Source organism: Bufo gargarizans, chromosome 1 (assembly GCF_014858855.1).
Source record: "Bufo gargarizans isolate SCDJY-AF-19 chromosome 1, ASM1485885v1, whole genome shotgun sequence".
NCBI classification, from domain to species: Eukaryota; Metazoa; Chordata; class Amphibia; order Anura; family Bufonidae; genus Bufo; species Bufo gargarizans.
The window spans coordinates 543,487,423-543,508,074 of record NC_058080.1 but is presented as its reverse complement, the minus strand read 5'-3'; the positions used below and the strand labels follow the sequence as shown (position 1 = coordinate 543,508,074).

The 20,652-nt window shown below is 42.6% G+C and overlaps 1 protein-coding gene across 2 annotated transcripts in view; it reads right to left on the bottom strand.

Moving 5' to 3' along the window:
- The window catches only part of PI4KA (phosphatidylinositol 4-kinase alpha), a 162,055-nt gene that overhangs the window by 130,105 nt on the left and 11,298 nt on the right, over positions 1–20,652 (bottom strand). For both annotated transcript variants that reach the window (XM_044275544.1, XM_044275545.1), the window contains exons 2-5: positions 7,796–7,912; positions 6,584–6,677; positions 3,510–3,598; positions 713–785 (exon numbers count right to left, since the gene is read on the bottom strand). In XM_044275544.1, coding sequence (XP_044131479.1) covers positions 713–785; positions 3,510–3,598; positions 6,584–6,677; positions 7,796–7,912 — 373 coding nt within the window. The remainder of the gene's footprint in view (positions 1–712; positions 786–3,509; positions 3,599–6,583; positions 6,678–7,795; positions 7,913–20,652) is intronic.

Below are 20,652 nucleotides of genomic sequence, written 5' to 3'. Positions count from 1 at the left end.
CTCTCACCTGCCCCTTCTCTGCTGCGAGCACGGAAAAATACTGCACTTTGATGCGAAAAATTTGTAGTCCAATCAAAAAGCGAAGTCCAGCTTAGTCTCCCAGTGGTTCAATGGTACTTTATTGGTGCGGTTAAAAATACATCCAGTACAAACTGTCTTAGTCTACGCGTTTCGAGCTACCAAGGATGTATTTTTAACCGCACCAATAAAGTACCATTGAACCTCTGCGAGACTGAGCTGGACTTCGCTTTTTGTTTAGACTAGTGTCCAGGAAACGTGCTGTAAGTGCTTTAGCTTTCAAGTATATGGAGTTGTGCTAGTTTTGGCTCACAGCAGCTACAAAACAAATAGCTGATCAGCAGGGGCGCTGCAAGTCCGACCGCTACCGATTTAATATCGATCACCTACCCTAAGGTCCAGAAATACCCTTTAAAAGCAAACTTGGCCAAGTAATTTTTTTTTGCTATGTAAAATATATTTTTAGGCCAGCATAGGAGAGAATGTGGACTAAAACATGACAAAGACAAATATCTACACATTTGTATTCATCTGGCACGTCATTCTATTCTTACAGGCAGTGGTAAAAAAAAATGGTAGATTTATTTCATATAGATATTTAAAACACCCAAGTCAGTAGAGTTATTTCAAAACCAAAGAGGGCCTATGTGCCAGCAAGTTCATTGGATTTGTAATGGTTATACAAATAGCATACCTTTGTCCTGGATCTGTGGGGACTGACACATTCCCAGCAGACACTGCATCACATCTAGGATTGTCTCCAATATCTGAGGACACATGGCACAAGACGTACATAAACTACCTCCAGATAAGAAATGGATTAAAAAGCAAACAACAAATATCTATCAGTCATAATAAATGAAGCCAAGCTTACACTGAGGTATAACATTTATTCTCTTTGATAAAAAAAAACATATTCCACCTTTTGCAGGAAGTTTTTGCCGCAACAGACTGTACTACAATGACCGCAACACGGCAATTGACAGCAAGGTTTAAGCCACCACAATACCATCTCTATAGTTCCAATCATAGACTCGAAAAAGCTTTTATCTCAAGAACAGAGCCCAATCATATGTTGCTGGGAATGGAGAGGAGCCCGTGCAAGCCCAGTTTTCTCCATTCACTGCTCTAAGACTTCCAATAATAGCAGAGTAAGCTTATTGAGCCATTTTAAAAACTTCCAAAAATAAATAAATAAATCGATTAACAAAGAGAGCCGGGCATGTGAAACCTCCTCTAGATTTCCAGCAGTGCACGGCAAGGCCCCATTCCTGACAGAACTGGATCTCAGAGGTGGAACCCTAACCAATCAGACATTTATCCAAAAGGGAAAACCTTTAGGCCTCGTTCACATCTCCATTTGGAGATCTGGCAGGCTGTTTCAGCACAGAGCAGCCTGCCGGATCCTCTACTTCACCACCAGATCCTCAGTGACGACAATGGGGTCTGGAGGCGATCCCATCGGATAAAAACTGTTGCATGCAATGCTTTATGTCTGGGTGAAACCTGGAATTTATACAGAAAATTAGGCTACTTTTACACTAGCGTTTTGGCTTTCCATTTGTGAGATCAGTTGAGGGCTCTCACAAGCGGTCCAAAACGGATCAGTTTTGCCCTAATGCATTCTGAATGGAAAAGGTTCAGTTCAGAATGCATCAGTTTGCCTCCATTCAGTCTCCATTCCGGTCTGGAGGCAGACACCAAAACGCTGTCTGCAGCATTTTGCTTTCCGCCTGACAAAGTGGAGTCAAATGGACCTGTCCTGGCACACAATGTAAGTCAATAGGGACGGATCCGTTTTCTCTGACACAATAGAAAACGGATCTGTACCCCATTGACTTTCAATGGTGTTCAAGACGGGTGGCTATAGAAGACATAATACAACCAGATCCGTTCACGACGGATGCACGTGGTTGTATTATTGCAACGGAAGCGTTTTTGCAGATCCAGGATGGATCCGTAAAAAACGGTAGTGTGAAAGTAGCCTAAGCCGGATCACCGCCGGACCCTACTGCAGTCAATAGAGATTTGCTGGTGAAGTAGAGGATCCAGCAGGCTGTTCTGTGCCAGATCTCCAAACAAAGATGTGAAAGAGGCCTTAAGTGTTTTTCTTCCCACAACCTGTTTTACAGTAAATAGGTTGTATTTACAGTGCGACAAAAAATGGCTAAAAAGAATCAGATATAGTATTTTTACTGTACTTCTAAAAGCGGATTCATCCTAATTAAAATTTTCCTGGAATCGAATAGTTTTATCCAAAATTAGACAGCGTGAGGAAGGGGGGTATTTTTTCTAACATTAAAATAAAAAGGACATAACGCCTATGTAAATGGCCTTCTGAACTTCTTCTAACTTAGGCCACATTCACGTGGTCAGTATTTTCCAATGCTTTTTGGCTCTGGCTTACAAATACAGATGTAAAATACTGACCAAATACTGGCCACAGTCTCAGAAAGTAAAAGATACACTTAGAGGACTGCAACTTTGACATTTCTCAAATTGCGCTGACATCAACCACCGCTGGAATGGAAAATTGTATACAGTCTGTTTACCAGTGAGTCTAGTAATTCATACTCGCAGTCCATGCAGGTATATACCACCTTTACTCACGGGTAAACATACTATCTACAGTTCGCCATACCCGCACATAGATAAGGTGAGAGAATAGTGGAGCTCCCAAGCAGGATGAACGGCAATTAACAAGATTCTTGGTCTAAACTGAGTTTGTTGCCGACTTCACTTCATCATAACGTTTGCCTGGTAAGCTGTACATGTGAAGAGCCGAGGCAATATGAGGGTAGATTTATCACTACTGTTTCCAGAGACAGGTTCTATAAATTGTCTGGAAAAATATAAAAATGTTGCACAGCTGAAGCTTGGGTTATCTAGTGGGGTAAATGATACACCAGGCTTGCAAATTAACCAACAGTGACGCAACTCACAGACTTCTCTGTAGTAACATCACACGTTATGAAATCTGGCCCATTACCATTAGATTGCAGACTGGCACCCAACTTATTATTTTCTCAGTTGCCCTATATAATGCACACTTATTTGTATAATCTCAGACCATAGCAATATGCCGCCAATGTCAGAGAGGTGCGGGTCCCAACCCGCTCCAATCTCCAGAATGGGGCCCCCGAAGTGAAGCAGAGCGCACCACGCGTCCTCTCTATTTACTTCCATGGGAGTTCTAAACATAGCTTGTCGCTGAATGGTGAGCGCACCGCACATGCATGGCCACCCCTCTATTTTCTTCTATGTGACTGCCAGAAATAACTGAGCGAGCGCTCGGCTATATTTGGAACTCCTACGGCGTCAAACGGAGGAAGGCCGCACTTGCATGGTCCACTCTCCTTCACTCCAGGGGCCCCATTTTAGAGATAGGAGCAGATCCCAAAGGTTGGATCCACACTTATCTGATATAGCAATATGGCACCAATGTCTGAGATGAGACAACCACTTTAAACCAAATGTCCCGAATGTCTTACCTGTCCTCTTAAGGTTACATCTCTGTGAGCAACATCTGAGAGTAAAGTAACAAGGCAGAAGCTGAATGTCTCAGCTACTGGAAGCATGCCTATCATGGGGTGAAGACAAGATTGTTAAAATGTAATAGAGAATAATTTGAGATTATTAAAGACACCTCCGACATGGTTACATATGTCAGTGGTTAAAAAAGTTGTACTGTTTCAAGTTACAATCATTGTTCATTTTGAAACTCCCCGATATTCAACCTGCTCATAGTTGCAGACTTTTCTCATGTGGATGTGTCACTCCCGCTAATACACAAGTTATGTCCAGAAATATTTGGACAGTGACACAGATGTTGGCATTTTAGCTATTTACCAGAACATATTCAAGATACAGTTATATTATCAATATGGGCTTAAAGTGCAGACTCTCAGCTTTATTTGAGGGTATTCAAATCCTACTCTTTAATCTGTAGCTGCCTCTTTTTCAATTAATGGGCTGCATGTCTTATTCCCTCATTAATCCTTCATCAATTAAGCAGGTAAAAGGTCTGGAGTTGATGCTAGGTGTGGCAGGATGAACGGCAATTAACAAGATTCTTGGTCTAAACTGAGTTTGTTGCCGACTTCACTTCATCATAACGTTTGCCTGGTAACCTGTACATGTGAAGAGCTGAGGTGTGGCATTTGCATTTGGAAACTGTTGCTGTGAACCCACAACATGCGGTCAACGGAGCTCTCAAAAGGAAGTGAAACAGACCATCATTAGGCAAAAAAAAATAAAAAATTAACAATTTGGTACATTCTGATTAAAAAAAAAAAAAAATACAAAAAAGTGCACTGGTGAGCTCGGGAATACAAAAGAGCCCCTGAAATGAAGAGACTTTGTAAAAAAAAAAAAAAAAAAACGGTTGCAATTCCTAAATGGGATATTTTTCACAGGATATTTTTGCTCAACCCTTTGAAATCTCAGTTGTTTCATTTCAAATCCAATGTGGTGGCATGCAGAGCCCAAATCATGAAGACTGTATCACTGTCCAAATATTTTTGGACCTAACTATACAGGTCCTTCTAAAAAAATTAGCATATTGTGATAAAGTTCATTATTTTCTGTAATGTACTGATAAACATTACACTTTTATATATTTTAGATTCATTACACACCAACTGAAGTAGTTCAAGCCTTTTATTGTTTTAATATTGATGATTTTGGCATACAGCTCATGAAAACCCAAATTTCCTATCTAAAAAAATTAGCATATTTCATCCGACCAATAAAAGAAAAGTGTTTTTAATACAAAAAAGTCAACCTTCAAATAATTATGTTCAGTTATGCACTCAATACTTGGTCGGGAATCCTTTTGCAGAAATGACTGCTTCAATGCGGCGTGGCATGGAGGCAATCAGCCTGTGGCACTGCTGAGGTGTTATGGAGGCCCAGGATGCTTCGATAGCGGCCTTATCGAATCCAGAGTGTTGGGTCTTGCGTCTCTCAACTTTCTCTTCCCAATATCCCACAGATTCTCTATGGGGTTCAGGTCAGGAGAGTTGGCAGGCCAATTGAGCCCAGTAATACCATGGTCAGTAAACCATTTACCAGTGGTTTTGGCACTGTGAGCAGGTGCCAGGTCGTGCTGAAAAATGAAATCTTCATCTCCATAAAGCTTTTCAGCAGATGGAAGCATGAAGTGCTCCAAAATCTCCTGATACCTCGCTGCATTGACCCTGCCCTTGATAAAACACAGTGGACCAACACCAGCAGCTGACATGGCACCCCAGACCATCACTGACTGTGGGTACTTGACACTGGACTTCAGGCATTTTGGCATTTCCCTCTCCCCAGTCTTCCTCCAGACTCTGGCACCTTGATTTCCGAATGACATGCAAAATTTGCTTTCATCCGAAAAAAGTACTTTGGACCACTGAGCAACAGTCCAGTGCTGCTTCTCTGTAGCCCAGGTCAGGCGCTTCTGCTGCTGTTTCTGGTTCAAAAGTGGCTTGACCTGGGAAATGCGGCACCTGTAGCCCATTTCCTGCACACGCCTGTACACGGTGGCTCTGGATGTTTCTACTCCAGACTCAGTCCACTGCTTCCGCAGGTCCCCCAAGGTCTGGAATCGGTCCTTCTCCACAATCTTCCTCAGGGTCCGGTCACCTCTTCTCGTTGTGCAGCGTTTTCTGCCACACTTTTTCCTTCCCACAGACTTCCCACTGAGGTGCCTTGATACAGCACTCTGGGAACAGCCTATTCGTTCAGAAATTTCTTTCTGTGTCTTACCCTCTTGCTTGAGGGTGTCAATGATGGCCTTCTGGACAGCAGTCAGGTCGGCAGTCTTACCCATGATTGCGGTTTTGAGTAATGAACCAGGCTGGGAGTTTTTAAAAGCCTCAGGAATCTTTTGCAGGTGTTTAGAGTTAATTAGTTGATTCAGATGATTAGGTTAATAGCTCGTTTAGAGAACCTTTTCATGATATGCTAATTTTTTTAGATAGGAATTTTGGGTTTTCATGAGCTGTATGCCAAAATCATCAATATTAAAACAATAAAAGGCTTGAACTACTTCAGTTGGTGTGTAATGAATCTAAAATATATGAAATTCTAATGTTTATCAGTACATTACAGAAAATAATGAACTTTATCACAATATGCAATTTTTTTTAGAAGGACCTGTATATGCTGGCTGGATCTGAGGTCTGTGTGTCCAGGATGCTACTGCCTTCACCAGCGCTGTGAAAGCTTTCTCCAGGGCCAACACAGACATGTATGATCTCTACCTCTGCAGAGGTCTGTGTGTGATCTCTCCCCCATCCTACTGCAGGGACTGCCATGGGTTCTTTCATCTCTTTACACTGATGCTGCTTATGTAATCTCCCCCTGAAAAAATCTTGTGCCGCTGTGAAAGGTAGTCCCTGCATTTACACTATATACATTTTAGAGTGGATAAGTAAATCTACCCCACTGTGTTCTCATTTATTCTCTATATAAAGAAAGTTCTAAAAAATGATATTTGTGATTAATTTAAATAGTAGATTTACTGTCACTGGTGCATATAACCATACATCAAGGTGGCATTTTTGGAGAACAAACATACCCTTGTTTTTTCGAGATGTGCTCTCCTCTATCCATAGTACCTTTGGAAGTCCCCTCAGTAGCTTCAGAAGGTATGGTACAATATTCTCTTTGTGCTAAAAACACAGAAAAATAATACTAATAAGTAACTGATCAGAGACTATTACATTAGACCTTATAGGGACACAGAATGCAAAAAAAATGTAAAAACAAATAGGCAACAAAATGCAGCTTCTAGCCCTGCCCCAAACTACAATAGCCCATACATGAAATATGTCAAAACAACCATTATGAAAAGGGGAAGTTAAAAAAATATTTTTTGTTATAGAAAAAAATAAAATAGAAATGAAACAAAAATAAAGCCACATGTATCACTTACAAAAACGATTTAGGGTGCCTTCACACGTTGTGAAAAATTCTGCAAGACAATTTGCAAAATCAAGACTTCCACCGTGTTATCGTATGGCAAACTGATTCTGCAGTAGAAAATGTTGCAGAAAAATCCACATGGATTATGTTGCAGATTTTTCAGTGACGTTTTCTGCTGCAGAATCAGTTTGCCACCTAACGGAGAGATTCTCATACAGGAAATCTGCAACAAGATCTGCACCATACTTCACACCAAAATATCTGCAACAATCCTGTGGATTTTCTGGTACAATTTTCTGCAGCATATGAAGGCACCCTTACATAACAAAACAGAAAAAGTTATGGAGTTCAAAGACACATATACGGAAAAAAACGGAAAATATGCTTGGCCAGGAGAGGGGGGTACATGGCCCGGTCAGGAGCTGGTTAATTACAGGGACAGAGGATTTCTTTTACCATGTTTGCAGGTTGCGAGTGGAAGGGAACATTCATTCTTGGTTCGTTACCTAGCCTTAATAGGATATTAAAGGGGTTTCCTTATAAAGACAACCCCTGCCCATATGCCTTATTAGGGCTCAGTGAGGAGGGGGTCCCTGCTCAGGACTCCCCTATAGCAGCATGAACAGAGATTCACTCTGTGCAATCCGCTCCAGTTCTGGAGGGCTAGAGAAGACCTTATATTACATGGACAACTATTGATCTCACAAAACTGCAGTGGCTGTTGCAGGGGAATTGTATGATTGATCACGGCTTCCTCTTCAAAATCAGCTGTTTCTCGGGGGTGCCTTGAGACAACGCCTTTAAATGATGTAGTCAAATAATGCCCATTGACACAGCAATGCCAGAGGTGAAGAGAGATAAATACCTGGAGGTCAGATTCAACCAAGAAAATTCCCAAAGCAATAAGTGCATCTCTGCGCCTCTCGTCCAGTTGAAACACTCCATGAAAATCAACGGGGCACATACATAGCAACTTCTGCACCTGTTGGAGAACACAGTAAAAATTTATTTTATCAATTCAGACCCCAAAACAAGACAGATTTATGCAAATCAGTAGAACGCTGTGTGTAGAAAGACAGTTAAAAGGTCTTTAGCATACCAGCACTAAAAGGGCAGATAAATTACGTTCAGACCTGCTCATGTACTATAAATCCTTAAAGGGAACCTGTCACCTGGATTTTGGGTATAGAGCTGAGGACATGGGTTGCTAGATGGCCGCTAGCACATCCGCAATACCCAGTCCCCATAGCTCTGTGTGCTTTTATTGTGTAAATAAAAACGATTTGATACATATGCAAATTAACCTGAGATGAGTCCTGTACGTAAGATGAGTCAGGGACAGGACTCATCTCAGGTTAATTTGCATATGTATTAAATCGTTTTTATTTACACAATAAAAGCACACAGAGCTATGGGGACTGGGTATTGCGGATGTGCTAGCGGCCATCTAGCAGCCCATGTCCTCAGCTCTATACCCAAAATCCAGATGACAGGTTCCCTTTAAAAGATTTCCAACCATGGCCACAACACCCCAGAAGAATAAAAAAGTAAAGTGGTGTAAGGATGACCAATGCTTCCATCTGACTGCTATCCTGCCTCTTTCGCCCCCCATACACATGAACACTCAGCTCACTTGAGTGTGCATGTGCTCTGAATGGGGAGAGGGGAGAAAGCTGCTCACCTCCCCAAGAATAAAAGGATTTGGTATGTTAAAATCCAACTAACTGATCCTTCTCTGCCCCGGCATCTGCTGTCACAAGGTGGTTAAACGGTCTCTCCAAAAGTTAGCGAGTTTGGCTGACATTTCATATATACATACATACACACACACACACACACACACACACACACACACACTGAACAAAAAACACTTTCGGTTTTGCTCCCATTTTGCATGAGCTGATCTACAAAAGACCCATTACTCTCAAATATTGATCACAAATCTGTCTAAATCTGTGTTAGTGAGCACTTCTCCTTTGCAGAGATAATCCATCCCACCTCACAGGTGTGGCATATCAAGGTGCTGATTAGACATCATGAATATTGCACAGGTGTGCCTTAGACTGCCCACAATAAAAGGCCACTCTGAAATGTGCCGTTTGATCACACAGCACAATGCCACAGATGTCGCAACGTTTGGGGGGAGAGTGTAATTGACATGCTGACTGCAGGAATGTCTACCAGAGCTGTTGCCCGTGCAATGAATGTTCATTTCTCTACCATAAGCAGTCTCCAAAGGCATTTCAGAGAATTTGGCAGTACATCCAACCGGCCTCACAACCGCAGACCATGTGTAACCACACCAGCCCAGGACCTCCACATCCAGCATGTCCACCTCCATGATCATCTGAGACCAGCCACCCGGACAGCTGCAGCAACAATCGGCTTGCATAACCAAAGAATTTCAGCAGAAACTGTCAGAAACCGTCTCAGGGAAGATGATCTGCATGCTCGTCGTCCTCATCAGGGTCGGGACCTGACTGCAGTTTGTCGTGGTAACCGACTTGAGTGGGCAAATGTTCACATTCAATGGCCTCTGGCACGTTGGAGAGGCGTTCTGTTCACGGATGAGTCCCAATTTTTACTGTTCAGGGCAAATGGCAGACAGCGTGTGTGGCGTTGTGTGGGTAAGCGGTTTCCTCACGTCAACGTTGTGGCCCATGGTGGCGATGGGGTTATGGTATGGGCAGGCGTATGTTATGGACAACGAACACAGGTGCATTTTATTGATGGCATTTTGAATGCAGAGAGATATCGTGATAAGATCCTGAGGCCCATTGTTGTGCCATTCATCCACGACCATCACCTCATGTTGCAGCATGATAATGCACGGCCCCATATTGCAAGGATCTGTACACAATTCCTGGAAGCTGAAAACATCCAGTTCTTGCATGGCCAGCATACTCACCGGACATGTCACCCATTGAGCATGTTTGGGATGCTCTGGATCGGCGTATACGACAGCGTGTTCCAGTTCCTGACAATATTCTGCAACTTCGCACGGCTATTGAAGAGGAATGGACCAACATTCCGCAGGCCACAATCAACAACCTGATTAACTCTGTGCGACGGAGATGTGTTGCACTGCGTTTATTGTGGGCAGTCTAGCACCTTGATATGCCACACCTCTAAGGTGGGATGGATTATCTCGGCACAGGAGAAGTGCTCACTTAGGGTCCATTCACACGTCCGTAATTTTTTTCCGGATCCATTGCGGATTTTGCAGACCCATTCATTTTCAATGGGGCCAGAATGGATGCTATGTGCTGTCCGCATCTGCACTTCCACAATTCCGTTCCCGAAAAAAATAGAACATGCCCTATTCTTGTCCGCAATTGCGGACAAGAAAAGCCATTTTCTATTATAGTGACGACGAATTGCAGTCCGCAAATTGCGGAACGCACATTGCCGGTGTCCGTGTTTTGTGGATCCGCAATTTGTGGATTGCAAAACACCTACGTGTTCTGTGTATGTAAAAAATGTTTCAGATCTTTGAGTTCAGCTCATGCAAAATGGGAGCAAAACCGAAAGTGTTGTGTTTATATTCTTGATATGTGTGTGTAAAATTAGATATATATATATATATATATATATATATATATATATATATATATATATATATATATATATATATATATATATATATATATATATATCTCTCTCTCTCTCTCTATCACACACACAGTACAGACCAAAAGTTTGGACACACCTTCTCATTTCATGACTATGAAAATTGTAGATTCACACTGAAGGCATCAAAACTATGAATTAACAAATGTGGAATTATATACATAACAAAAAAGTGTGAAACAACTGAAAATATGTCATATTCTAGGTTCTTCAAAGTAGCCACCTTTTGCTTTGCACACTCTTGGCATTCTCTTGATGAGCTTCAAGAGGTAGTTACCCGAAATGGTTTTCACTTCACAGGTGTGCCCTGTCAGGTTTAATAAGTGGGATTTCTTGCCTTATAAATGGGGTTGGGACCATCAGTTGCGTTGAAGAGAAGTCAGGTGGATACACAGCCGATAGTCCTACTGAATAGACTGTTAGAATTTGTATTATGGCAAGAAAAAAGCAGCTAAGTAAAGAAAAACGAGTGGCCATCATTACTTTAAGAAATAAAGGTCAGTCAGTCAGCCGAAAAATTGGGAAAACTTTGAAAGTAAGGGCTATTTGACCATGAAGGAGAGTGATGGGGTGCTGCGCCAGATGACCTGGCCTCCACAGTCACCGGACCTGAACCCCATCGAGGTGGTTTGGGGTGAGCTGGACCGCAGAGTGAAGGCAAAAGGGCCAACAAGTGCTAAGCATCTCTGGGAACTCCAAGACTGTTGCAAGACTATTTCAGGTGACTACCTCTTGAAGCTCATCAAGAGAATGCCAAGAGTAAAGTAATCAAAGCAAAAGGTGGCTACTTTGAAGAACCTAGAATATGACATATTTTCAGTTGTTTCACACTTTTTTGTTATGTATATAATTCCACATGTGTTAGTTCATAGTTTTGATGCCTTCAGTGTGAATCTACAATATTCATAGTCATGAAAATAAAGAAAACTCTTTCAATGAGAAGGTGTGTCCAATATAATTCCACATGTGTTCAAGGGCTTCTGTCACCCCATTAAACCGTTTTTTTTTTCTTTACTAATAATCCCTACACTGCGATCTCATCATACATAAGCTAATTAATGATTTTCGTTCAGTAGAATTTGTTAAAAATCGATTTTTGAAATATGTAAATTACCTTGCTACCAGCAAGTAGGGCGGCTACTTGCTGGTAGCAGCCGCATCCTCCGATGGTAATGACGCCCCCTCTGCTTGTTGATTGACAGGGCCAGCGGACGGGATTTTTCTCTGCTGGCCCTGCCTGTTTTGATTCAATATCTGGCGCCTGCGCCGCAGCCGTACCTCTCTTCAATCTGCGCAGGCGCTCTGAGAGGCGGCCACTCGCTCGGCCGCTCCATCCTCAATGCGCCTGCGCCGATGACGTCACATCTACACCCGGCGCAGGCGCATTGAGGAGCGAGCGGCCGCCTCTCAGTGCGCCTGCGCAGATTGAAGAGAGGTACGGCTGCGGCGCAGGCGCCAGATATTGAATCAAAACAGGCAGGGCCAGCAGAGAAAAATCCCGTCCGCTGGCCCTGTCAATCAACAAGCAGAGGGGGCGTCATTACCATCGGAGGATGCGGCTGCTACCAGCAAGTAGCCGCCCTACTTGCTGGTAGCAAGGTAATTTACATATTTCAAAAATCGATTTTTAACAAATTCTACTGAACGAAAATCATTAATTAGCTTATGTATGATGAGATCGCAGTGTAGGGATTATTAGTAAAGAAAAAAAAAACGGTTTAATGGGGTGACAGAAGCCCTTTAATTCATAGTTTTGATGCCTTCATAGTCATGAAAATAAAGAAAAAACTCTTTGAATGAGAAGGTGTGTCCAAACTTTTGGTCTGTACTATATATATATATATATATATATATATATATATATATATATATATATATATATATATACATATACATACACATATACACACACACATACATATACATATACACACACACACATATACATATACACACACACACATACACACACACACACACATACATATACACACACACACAGTTAAGTCCATATATATTTGGAAAGAGACATTTTTCAAATTTCTGTTCTGTACATTACCACAGTGGATTTTGAACAACCCCAATTCAGATGCAGTTGAAGTTCAGACTTTCAGCTTTAATTCAGTGGGTTGAACAAAATGATTGCATAAAAATGTAAGGAACTAAAGCATTTTTTAACCACTTCAGCCCCGCTAGGTGAAACCCCCTTCATGACCAGAGCACTTTTTACACTTCGGCACTACACTACTTTCACCGTTTATCGCTCGGTCATGCAACTTACCATACAAATGAATTTTACCTCCTTTTCTTCTCACTAATGGAGCTTCCATTTGGTGGTATTTCATTGCTGCTGGCATTTTTACTTTTTTTGTTATTAATCAAAATGTAACGATTTTTTTGCAAAAAAATGACATTTTTCACTTTCAGCTGTAAAATTTTGCAAAAAAAAAAACGACATCCATATATAAATTTTTCGCCAAATTTATTGTTCTACATGTCTTTGATAAAAAAAAAATGTTTGGGCAAAAAAAAAAATGGTTTGGGTAAAAGTTATAGCATTTACAAACTATGGTACAAAAATGTGAATTTCCGCTTTTTGAAACAGCTCTGACTTTCTGAGCACCTGTCATGATTCCTGAGGTTCTACAATGCCCAAACAGTAGAAAACCCCCCAGTAGTTATACTGCCCTGGCAATTTAGGGGCCCAAATGTGTGAGAAGTACCTTGCAATCAAAATGTGTAAAAAATGACCGGTGAAATCCAAAAGGTGCACTTTGGAATATGTGCCCCTTTGCCCACCTTGGCAGCAAAAAAGTGTGACACATCTGGTATCGCCGTACTCAGGAGAAGTTGGGGAATGTGTTTTGGGGTGTCATTTTACATATACCCATGCTGGGTGAGAAAAATATCTTGGTCAAATGCCAACTTAGTATAAAAAAAAATGGGAAAAGTTGTCTTTTGCCAAGATATTTCTCTCATCCAGCATGGGTATATGTAAAATGACACCCCAAAACACATTCCCCAACTTCTCCTGAGTACGGCGATACCAGATGTGTCGCACTTTTTTGCTGCCAAGGTGGGCAAAGGGGCACATATTCCAAAGTGCACCTTTCGGATTTTGCAGGCCATTTTTTACACATTTTGATTGCAAGGTACTTCTCACACATTTGGGCCCCTAAATTGCCAGGGCAGTATAACTACGCCACAAGTGACCCCATTTTGGAAAGAAGACACCCCAAGGTATTCCGTGAGGGGCACTGCGAGTTCCTAGAATTTTTTTTTTTTGTCACAAGTTAGCGGAAAATGATGATTTTTTTTTTTTCTCTTTTTTCCTTACAAAGTCTCATATTCCACTAACTTGCGACAAAAAATAAAAAATTCTAGGAACTCGCCATGCCCCTCACGGAATACCTTGGGGTGTCTTCTTTCCAAAATGGGGTCACTTGTGGCGTAGTTATACTGCCCTGGCAATTTAGGGGCCCAAATGTGTGAGAAGTACTTTGCAATCAAAATGTGTAAAAAATGGCCTGCGAAATCCGAAAGGTGCACTTTGGAATATGTGCCCCTTTGCCCACCTTGTCTGCAAAAAAGTGTGACACATCTGGTATCGCCGTACTCAGGAGAAGTAGGGGAATGTGTTTTGGGGGGTCATTTTACATATACCCATGCTGGGTGAGAGAAATATCCTGGCAAAAAGACAACTTTTCCAATTTTTTTATACAAAGTTGGCATTTGATCAAGATGTTTATCTCACCCAGCATGGGTATATGTAAAATGACACCCCAAAACACATTGCCCAACTTCTCCTGAGTACGGCGATACCAGATGTGTGACACTTTTTTGCAGCCTAGATGCGCAAAGGGGCCCAAATTCCTTTTAGGAGGGCATTTTTAGACATTTGGATCCCAGACTTCTTCTCATGCTTTAGGGCCCCTAAAAAGCCAGGGCAGTATAAATACCCCACATGTGACCCCACTTTGGAAAGAAGACACCCCAAGGTATCCAATGAGGGGCCTGGCAAGTTCATAGAAATTTATTTTTTTTGCATAAGTTAGCGGAAATTTTTTATTTATTTTTTATTTTTTCTCACAAAGTCTTTCCGCTAACTTAGGACAAAAATTTAAATCTTTCATGGACTCAATATGCCCCTCAGCAAATACCTTGGGGTGTCTTCTTTCCAAAATGGGGTCAGTTGTGGGGTGTTTGTACTGCCCTGGCATTTGAGGGTCTCCGCAATCATTACATGTATGGCCAGCATTAGGAGTTTCTGCTATTCTCCTTATATTGAGCATACAGGTAATGAGATTTTTTTTTCCGTTCAGCCTCTGGGCTGAAAGAAAAAAATGAACGGCACAGATTTCTTCATTCGCATCGATCAATGTGGATGAAAAAATCTCTGCCAAAAAAAAAAAAATGGAGGGGAAAGGCGTCTGCCAGGACATAGGAGCTCCGCCCTACATCCATACCCACTTAGCTCGTATGCCCTGGCAAACCAGATTTCTCCATTCACATCAATCGATGTGGATGAATAAATCATTGCCGGGATTTTTTTAATTTTTTTAATTTTTTATATATATATATATATATATATATATATATATATATACACACAAAGTGTTTGCCAAAGCATAGGAACGCCGCCTCCTCCTCAGCTCGTATGCCTTGGCAAACGTATCTGTCACTGCAGAGGAGAAAATCCCGTCTTGCAGCGCCGCATACACCGACTTGCGTGTAATCTGACAGCAGCGCAATATTTCTGTCAGAATGCACATCGGTGCTGCAGCTAGTCAATCGGTTGGTCCACCTGGAAGGTAAAAAAAGAAAAAAAAGAAAAAAAAAAAAAAAAAACCAGGCCGCAACGCAATAATTTAATTAACTTTGCAACAGAACATATAAACTTTAACTTTTTTAACTGAACATTAACGTGTTTGCTTACTGGTGTGTTTTTTTTTTTTTACCTTTATAGAACAAACCTCTCCTTCCCCATGGGTCAATGTGCAAAGCGCAAATCGCCCAAAGATGTGGCGAAGTGCGTTATGCACTTTGTCCCATGTGAAAGGAGACGTTTGCAGCAGCAGTGAGTGAATGGGCCCTAATAGCCCTGTGTGCCTGTCCTGGTGAGATGATCCCTATGCTAATAGTGTACCTGTGAGTGGTACTTCCGGAAACACTCTCCAAAGCATAGGGCAGGGTGGTCCGGACAGTTAGGACAGAAATAGCGGGTGTCACGCCTTATTCCACTCCTGCTACAGACACGACATCTTTTTCGGGGTGACTGTTGGGTTGAGGTACCAGGAACGACATTGGGGTAATGTCGCTCGTGTAGACGGCTAACTACACTGGTGGTTGGGGCCACGGAACCTCCTGGATACAGGAGGTTCTCGATGATCTCTTCCTGAAATTTGAGGAAGGATCCAGTTCTCCCAGCCTTACTGTAGAGAACAAAACTATTGTACAGAGCCAATTGAATTAAATATACAGACACCTTCTTATACCAGCGTCTGGTGCGTCGGGAAACTAAATACAGAGACAACATCTGGTCATTGAAGTCCACCCCTCCCATGTGGAGGTTATAGTCGTGGACTGAGAGGGGCTTTTCAATGACACGGGTTGCTCGCTCAATTTGTATTGTCGTGTCTGCGTGAATGGAGGAGAGCATGTAAACGTCACGCTTGTCTCTCCATTTCACCGCGAGCAGTTCTTCGTTACACAGTGCGGCCCTCTGCCCCCTTGCAAGACGGGTGGTAACGAGCCGTTGGGGGAAGCCCGCGCGACTAGTTCGCGCGGTACCACAGGCGCCAATCCGTTCTAGAAACAAATGCCTAAAGAGGGCCACACTTGTGTAAAAATTGTCCACATAAAGATGGTACCCCTTGCCGAATAAGGGTGACACCAAGTCCCAAACTGTCTTCCCACTGCTCCCCAGGTAGTCAGGGCAACCGACCAGCTCCAGGGTCTGATCTTTTCCCTCATAGACACGAAATTTGTGGGTATAGCCTGTGGCCCTTTCACAGAGCTTATACAATTTGACCCCATACCGGGCGCGCTTGCTTGGGATGTATTGTTTGAAGCCAAGGCGCCCGGTAAAATGTATCAGGGACTCGTCTATGCAGATGTTTTGCTCTGGGGTATAAATATCTGCAAATTTCTGGTTGAAATGGTCTATGAGGGGCCGAATTTTGTGGAGCCGGTCAAAAGCAGGGTGGCCCCTGGGACGGGAGGCGGTGTTGTCACTAAAGTGCAGGAACCGCAGGATGGCCTCAAAACGTGCCCTGGACATGGCAGCAGAGAACATGGGCATGTGATGAATCGGGTTCGTGGACCAATATGACCGCAATTCATGCTTTTTTGTCAGGCCCATGTTGAGGAGGAGGCCCAGAAAAGTTTTAAGTTCGGAAACTTGGACTGGTTTCCACCGGAAAGGCTGGGCATAAAAGCTTCCCGGGTTAGCGGTGATAAATTGTGTGGCATACCTGTTTGTTTCGGCCACAACTATGTCTAAAAGCTCCGCAGTCAAGAACAGCTCAAAAAATCCCAGGGCCGAACCGATCTGAGCTGTCTCAACCCGAACTCCAGACTGGGCAGTGAAAGGGAAAACTACAGGTGCGGCTGAAGTTGGGGACTGCCAATCAGGGTTTGCCAGCACCTCTGGGATTCTAGGGGCTCTACGGGCACGTCTTTGCGGTGGCTGCGACGGGGTCACTACTGCACGTGCCACCGTGCCAGCTTCAACTGCCCTTCTGGTGCTCGCTACTTCACCAGGTTGTACGGCAGTGCTGGTACTAGGTCCAGGGAGGGCTGGGCTGCTGGTGTATGCCTCACCACGTAATCCGACAGCACCAGCCCCACTCTGCTGCTCTTGAAGCGGATCCTGCGCAACCTGCGGTCTAGCGACACGGGGCCGGGTACGCCTGGTGGTATCAGGGACCTCAGCCTCCTCGTCCGAACTTTGGGTCAGAGAGCCACTGCTTTCTACAGGTTCGTATTCTGACCCGCTGGATTCATCAGATGAGGGTTCCCATTCCTCATCCGACTGGGTCAGAAGCCTGTAGGCCTCTTCAGAAGAATACCCCCTGTTAGACATGTGGGCAACTAAATTTAGGGGTATTCCCTGAGACTACCCAAGAAAAAAAAAGCAAGCCTGTCTTACAAAGGGGAGGCTAGCGAAGTACCGGAGGCCGCTGCGGTTGATAAAAAATATCAAAACTGATTTTTTTATCGCCGCAGTGCGTGTAAAGTGAATGTGCAGTGATCAAAAAAAAATTTTTTTTTGTCACTGCGGTGGGGCGGGTGTGGGCGAACGCACGTGTGGGCGACCGATCAGGCCTGATCGGGCAAACACTGCGTTTTGGGTGGAGGGCGAACTAAAGTGACACTAGTACTATTATAGATCTGACCGTGATCAGTTTTGATCACTTCCAGATACTATAAAAGTACAAATGCTGATTAGCGATACGCTAATCAGCGAATAACGGACTGCGGTGCGGTGGGCTGGGCGCTAACTGATCGCTAACTACCTAACCAAGGGACCTAAACTATACCTAAAACCTAACGGTCAATAACAGTGAAAAAAAAAAGTGACAGTTTGCACTGATCACTTTTTTCTTTTCACTTGTGATTGACAGGGGTGATCAAAGGGTTAATTGGGGTTCAGGGGGGTGATCAGGGGCTAAAGTGTAGTGTTTGGTGTACTCACTGTGAAGCCTGCTCCTCTGCTGGATCCAAACGACGAAAAGAACCAGCAGAGGAGCAGGCAGCCATATATCAGATCATATTTACTAATATGATCTGATATCTGGCACTTTGATTGGCTTTTTTAAAAATCAGCAACCTGCCAGCCACGATCATTGGCTGGCAGGTTGCTGATGAAATACTCCTGTGCGAAATGCCGGCGCGAACTGCGCATGCGCGCGCGCATATTCGCGTCATCTCGCGTCTCGCGAGATGACGCGTATATGCGTGACTGTGCGCAGCGCTGCCACCTCCGGACCGCACATCTGCGTTAGGCGGTCCAGAGGTGGTTAAACTCGATCCCTTCATTTAAGGGGCTCAAAAGTAATTGGACAAATTAAATAATTGTAAATAAAATGTTAATTTCTAATACTTTGATTGGAAATGACTGCCTGAAGTCTTGAACTCCTGGACATCACCAGACGCGGTGTTTCCTCCGTTTTTAATGCTCTGCCGGCCTTTACTGCAGCGGTTTTCAGTTGCTGTTTGTTTGTGGGCCTTTCTGTCTGAAGTTGTCTTTAACAAGTGAAATGCTCTATTGGGTTCAGATCAGGTGACCGACTTGGCCATTGAAGAATATTCCACTTCTTTGCTTTATTAAACTCCTGGGTTGCTTTGGCTTTATGTTTTGAGTCATTGTCCATCTGTATTCTGAAACGCCGACCAGTCAGTTTGGCTGGATGTGAGCACACATTATGTCTCTGAAAACCCCAGAATTCTTCCGGCTGCTTCTATCCTGTGTCACATCATCAATAAACACTAGGGACCCAGTGCCACTGGCAGCCATACATGCCCGAACCATCACACTGCCTCCGCCGTGTATTACAGGTGACGTGGTATGCTTTGGATCATGAGCTGTTCCATGCCTTCGCCATACTTTTTTCTTTCCATCATTCTGGTAGAGGTTGATCTTGGTTTCATCTGTCCAAAGAATGTTCTTCCAGAAGTGTGCTGTTTTTTTAAGATTTTTTTTTAGCAAAGTACAATCTAGCCTTCTTATTCTTGAGGCTGATGAGTGGCTTGCACCGTGCAGTGAACCCTTTCATGCAGTCTTCTCTTTGTGGTAGATTTGGATATTCATACGCCTATATCCTGGAGAGTGTTGTTCTCTTCACAACAGCCAAACCAGTGGTTTCTCTTCACCATGGTAATTATTCTGCGATCATCCATCACTGTTGTCTTCCGGGGGCATCCAGGTCTTTTTGCATTGTTGAGGTCACTAGTGATTTCTTTCTTTCTCAGGATGTATCAAACTGTAGATTTTGACACTCCTAATAGTGTAGCAATTTCTCTGATGTTTTTTTTCAGTTTTCGCAGATAAAGGATGGCTTGTTTCACCTGCATGGAGAGCTCCTTTGACCACATGTTTACTTCTCAGCAAACCTCACATCAAATCCAGGCCTTTTATGTGCTTAATTGAGAACAAAATAATGAAGGAATTGCCCACACCTGCCCATGAAACAGCCTTTGAGTCATTTGTCCAATTAATTTTGGTCCCTTAAAAACAGGGTGCCACATAAAGGAGCTGAAACTCCTAAACCCTTCATCCAATTTTAATGTGGATACCCTCAAATGAAAGCTAAAAGTCTGGACTTTATGTCCATTATATAACTATAATTTGAATATGTTTTAGTAAACGGGTAAAAAATAAATAAATTTGTGTCAGTGTCCAAATATATATATATATATATATATATATATATATATATATATATATATATATATATATATATATATATACACACACACACATATATACATATATATATATATATATATATATATATATATACACACACACACACACACACACACACACACACACATACACACACACTGACCTAAAGAATTATTAGGAACACCATACTAATACGGTGTTGGACCCCCTTTCGCCTTCAGAACTGCCTTAATTCTACGTGGCATTGATTCAACAAGGTGCTGATAGCATTCTTTAGAAATGTTGGCCACACATTTAGGTGAGTGTGTGTATATATATATATATATATATATATATATATATATATATATATATATATATATATTTGGACACTGACACAAATTTTGTATACACACACACACAGGTGAAACTAGAAAAATTAGAATATCGTGCAAAAGTCCATTTATTTCAGTAATGCAAATTAAAAGGAATTGCATTAATGCAGCTTAAAATTAGAATTTTGTGAAAAGGTTCAATATTCTAGGCTCAAAGTGTCAGACTCTAGTCAGGCTAAGTAATCCATATCACCTAAGCATAGAGTACCTCAAAATTGTGACTTTGGGGTTTCATAAACTATAAGCCATAATCATCCAAATTATAACAAATAAAGGCTTGAAATATCTCGCTTTGCATGTAATAAGTCT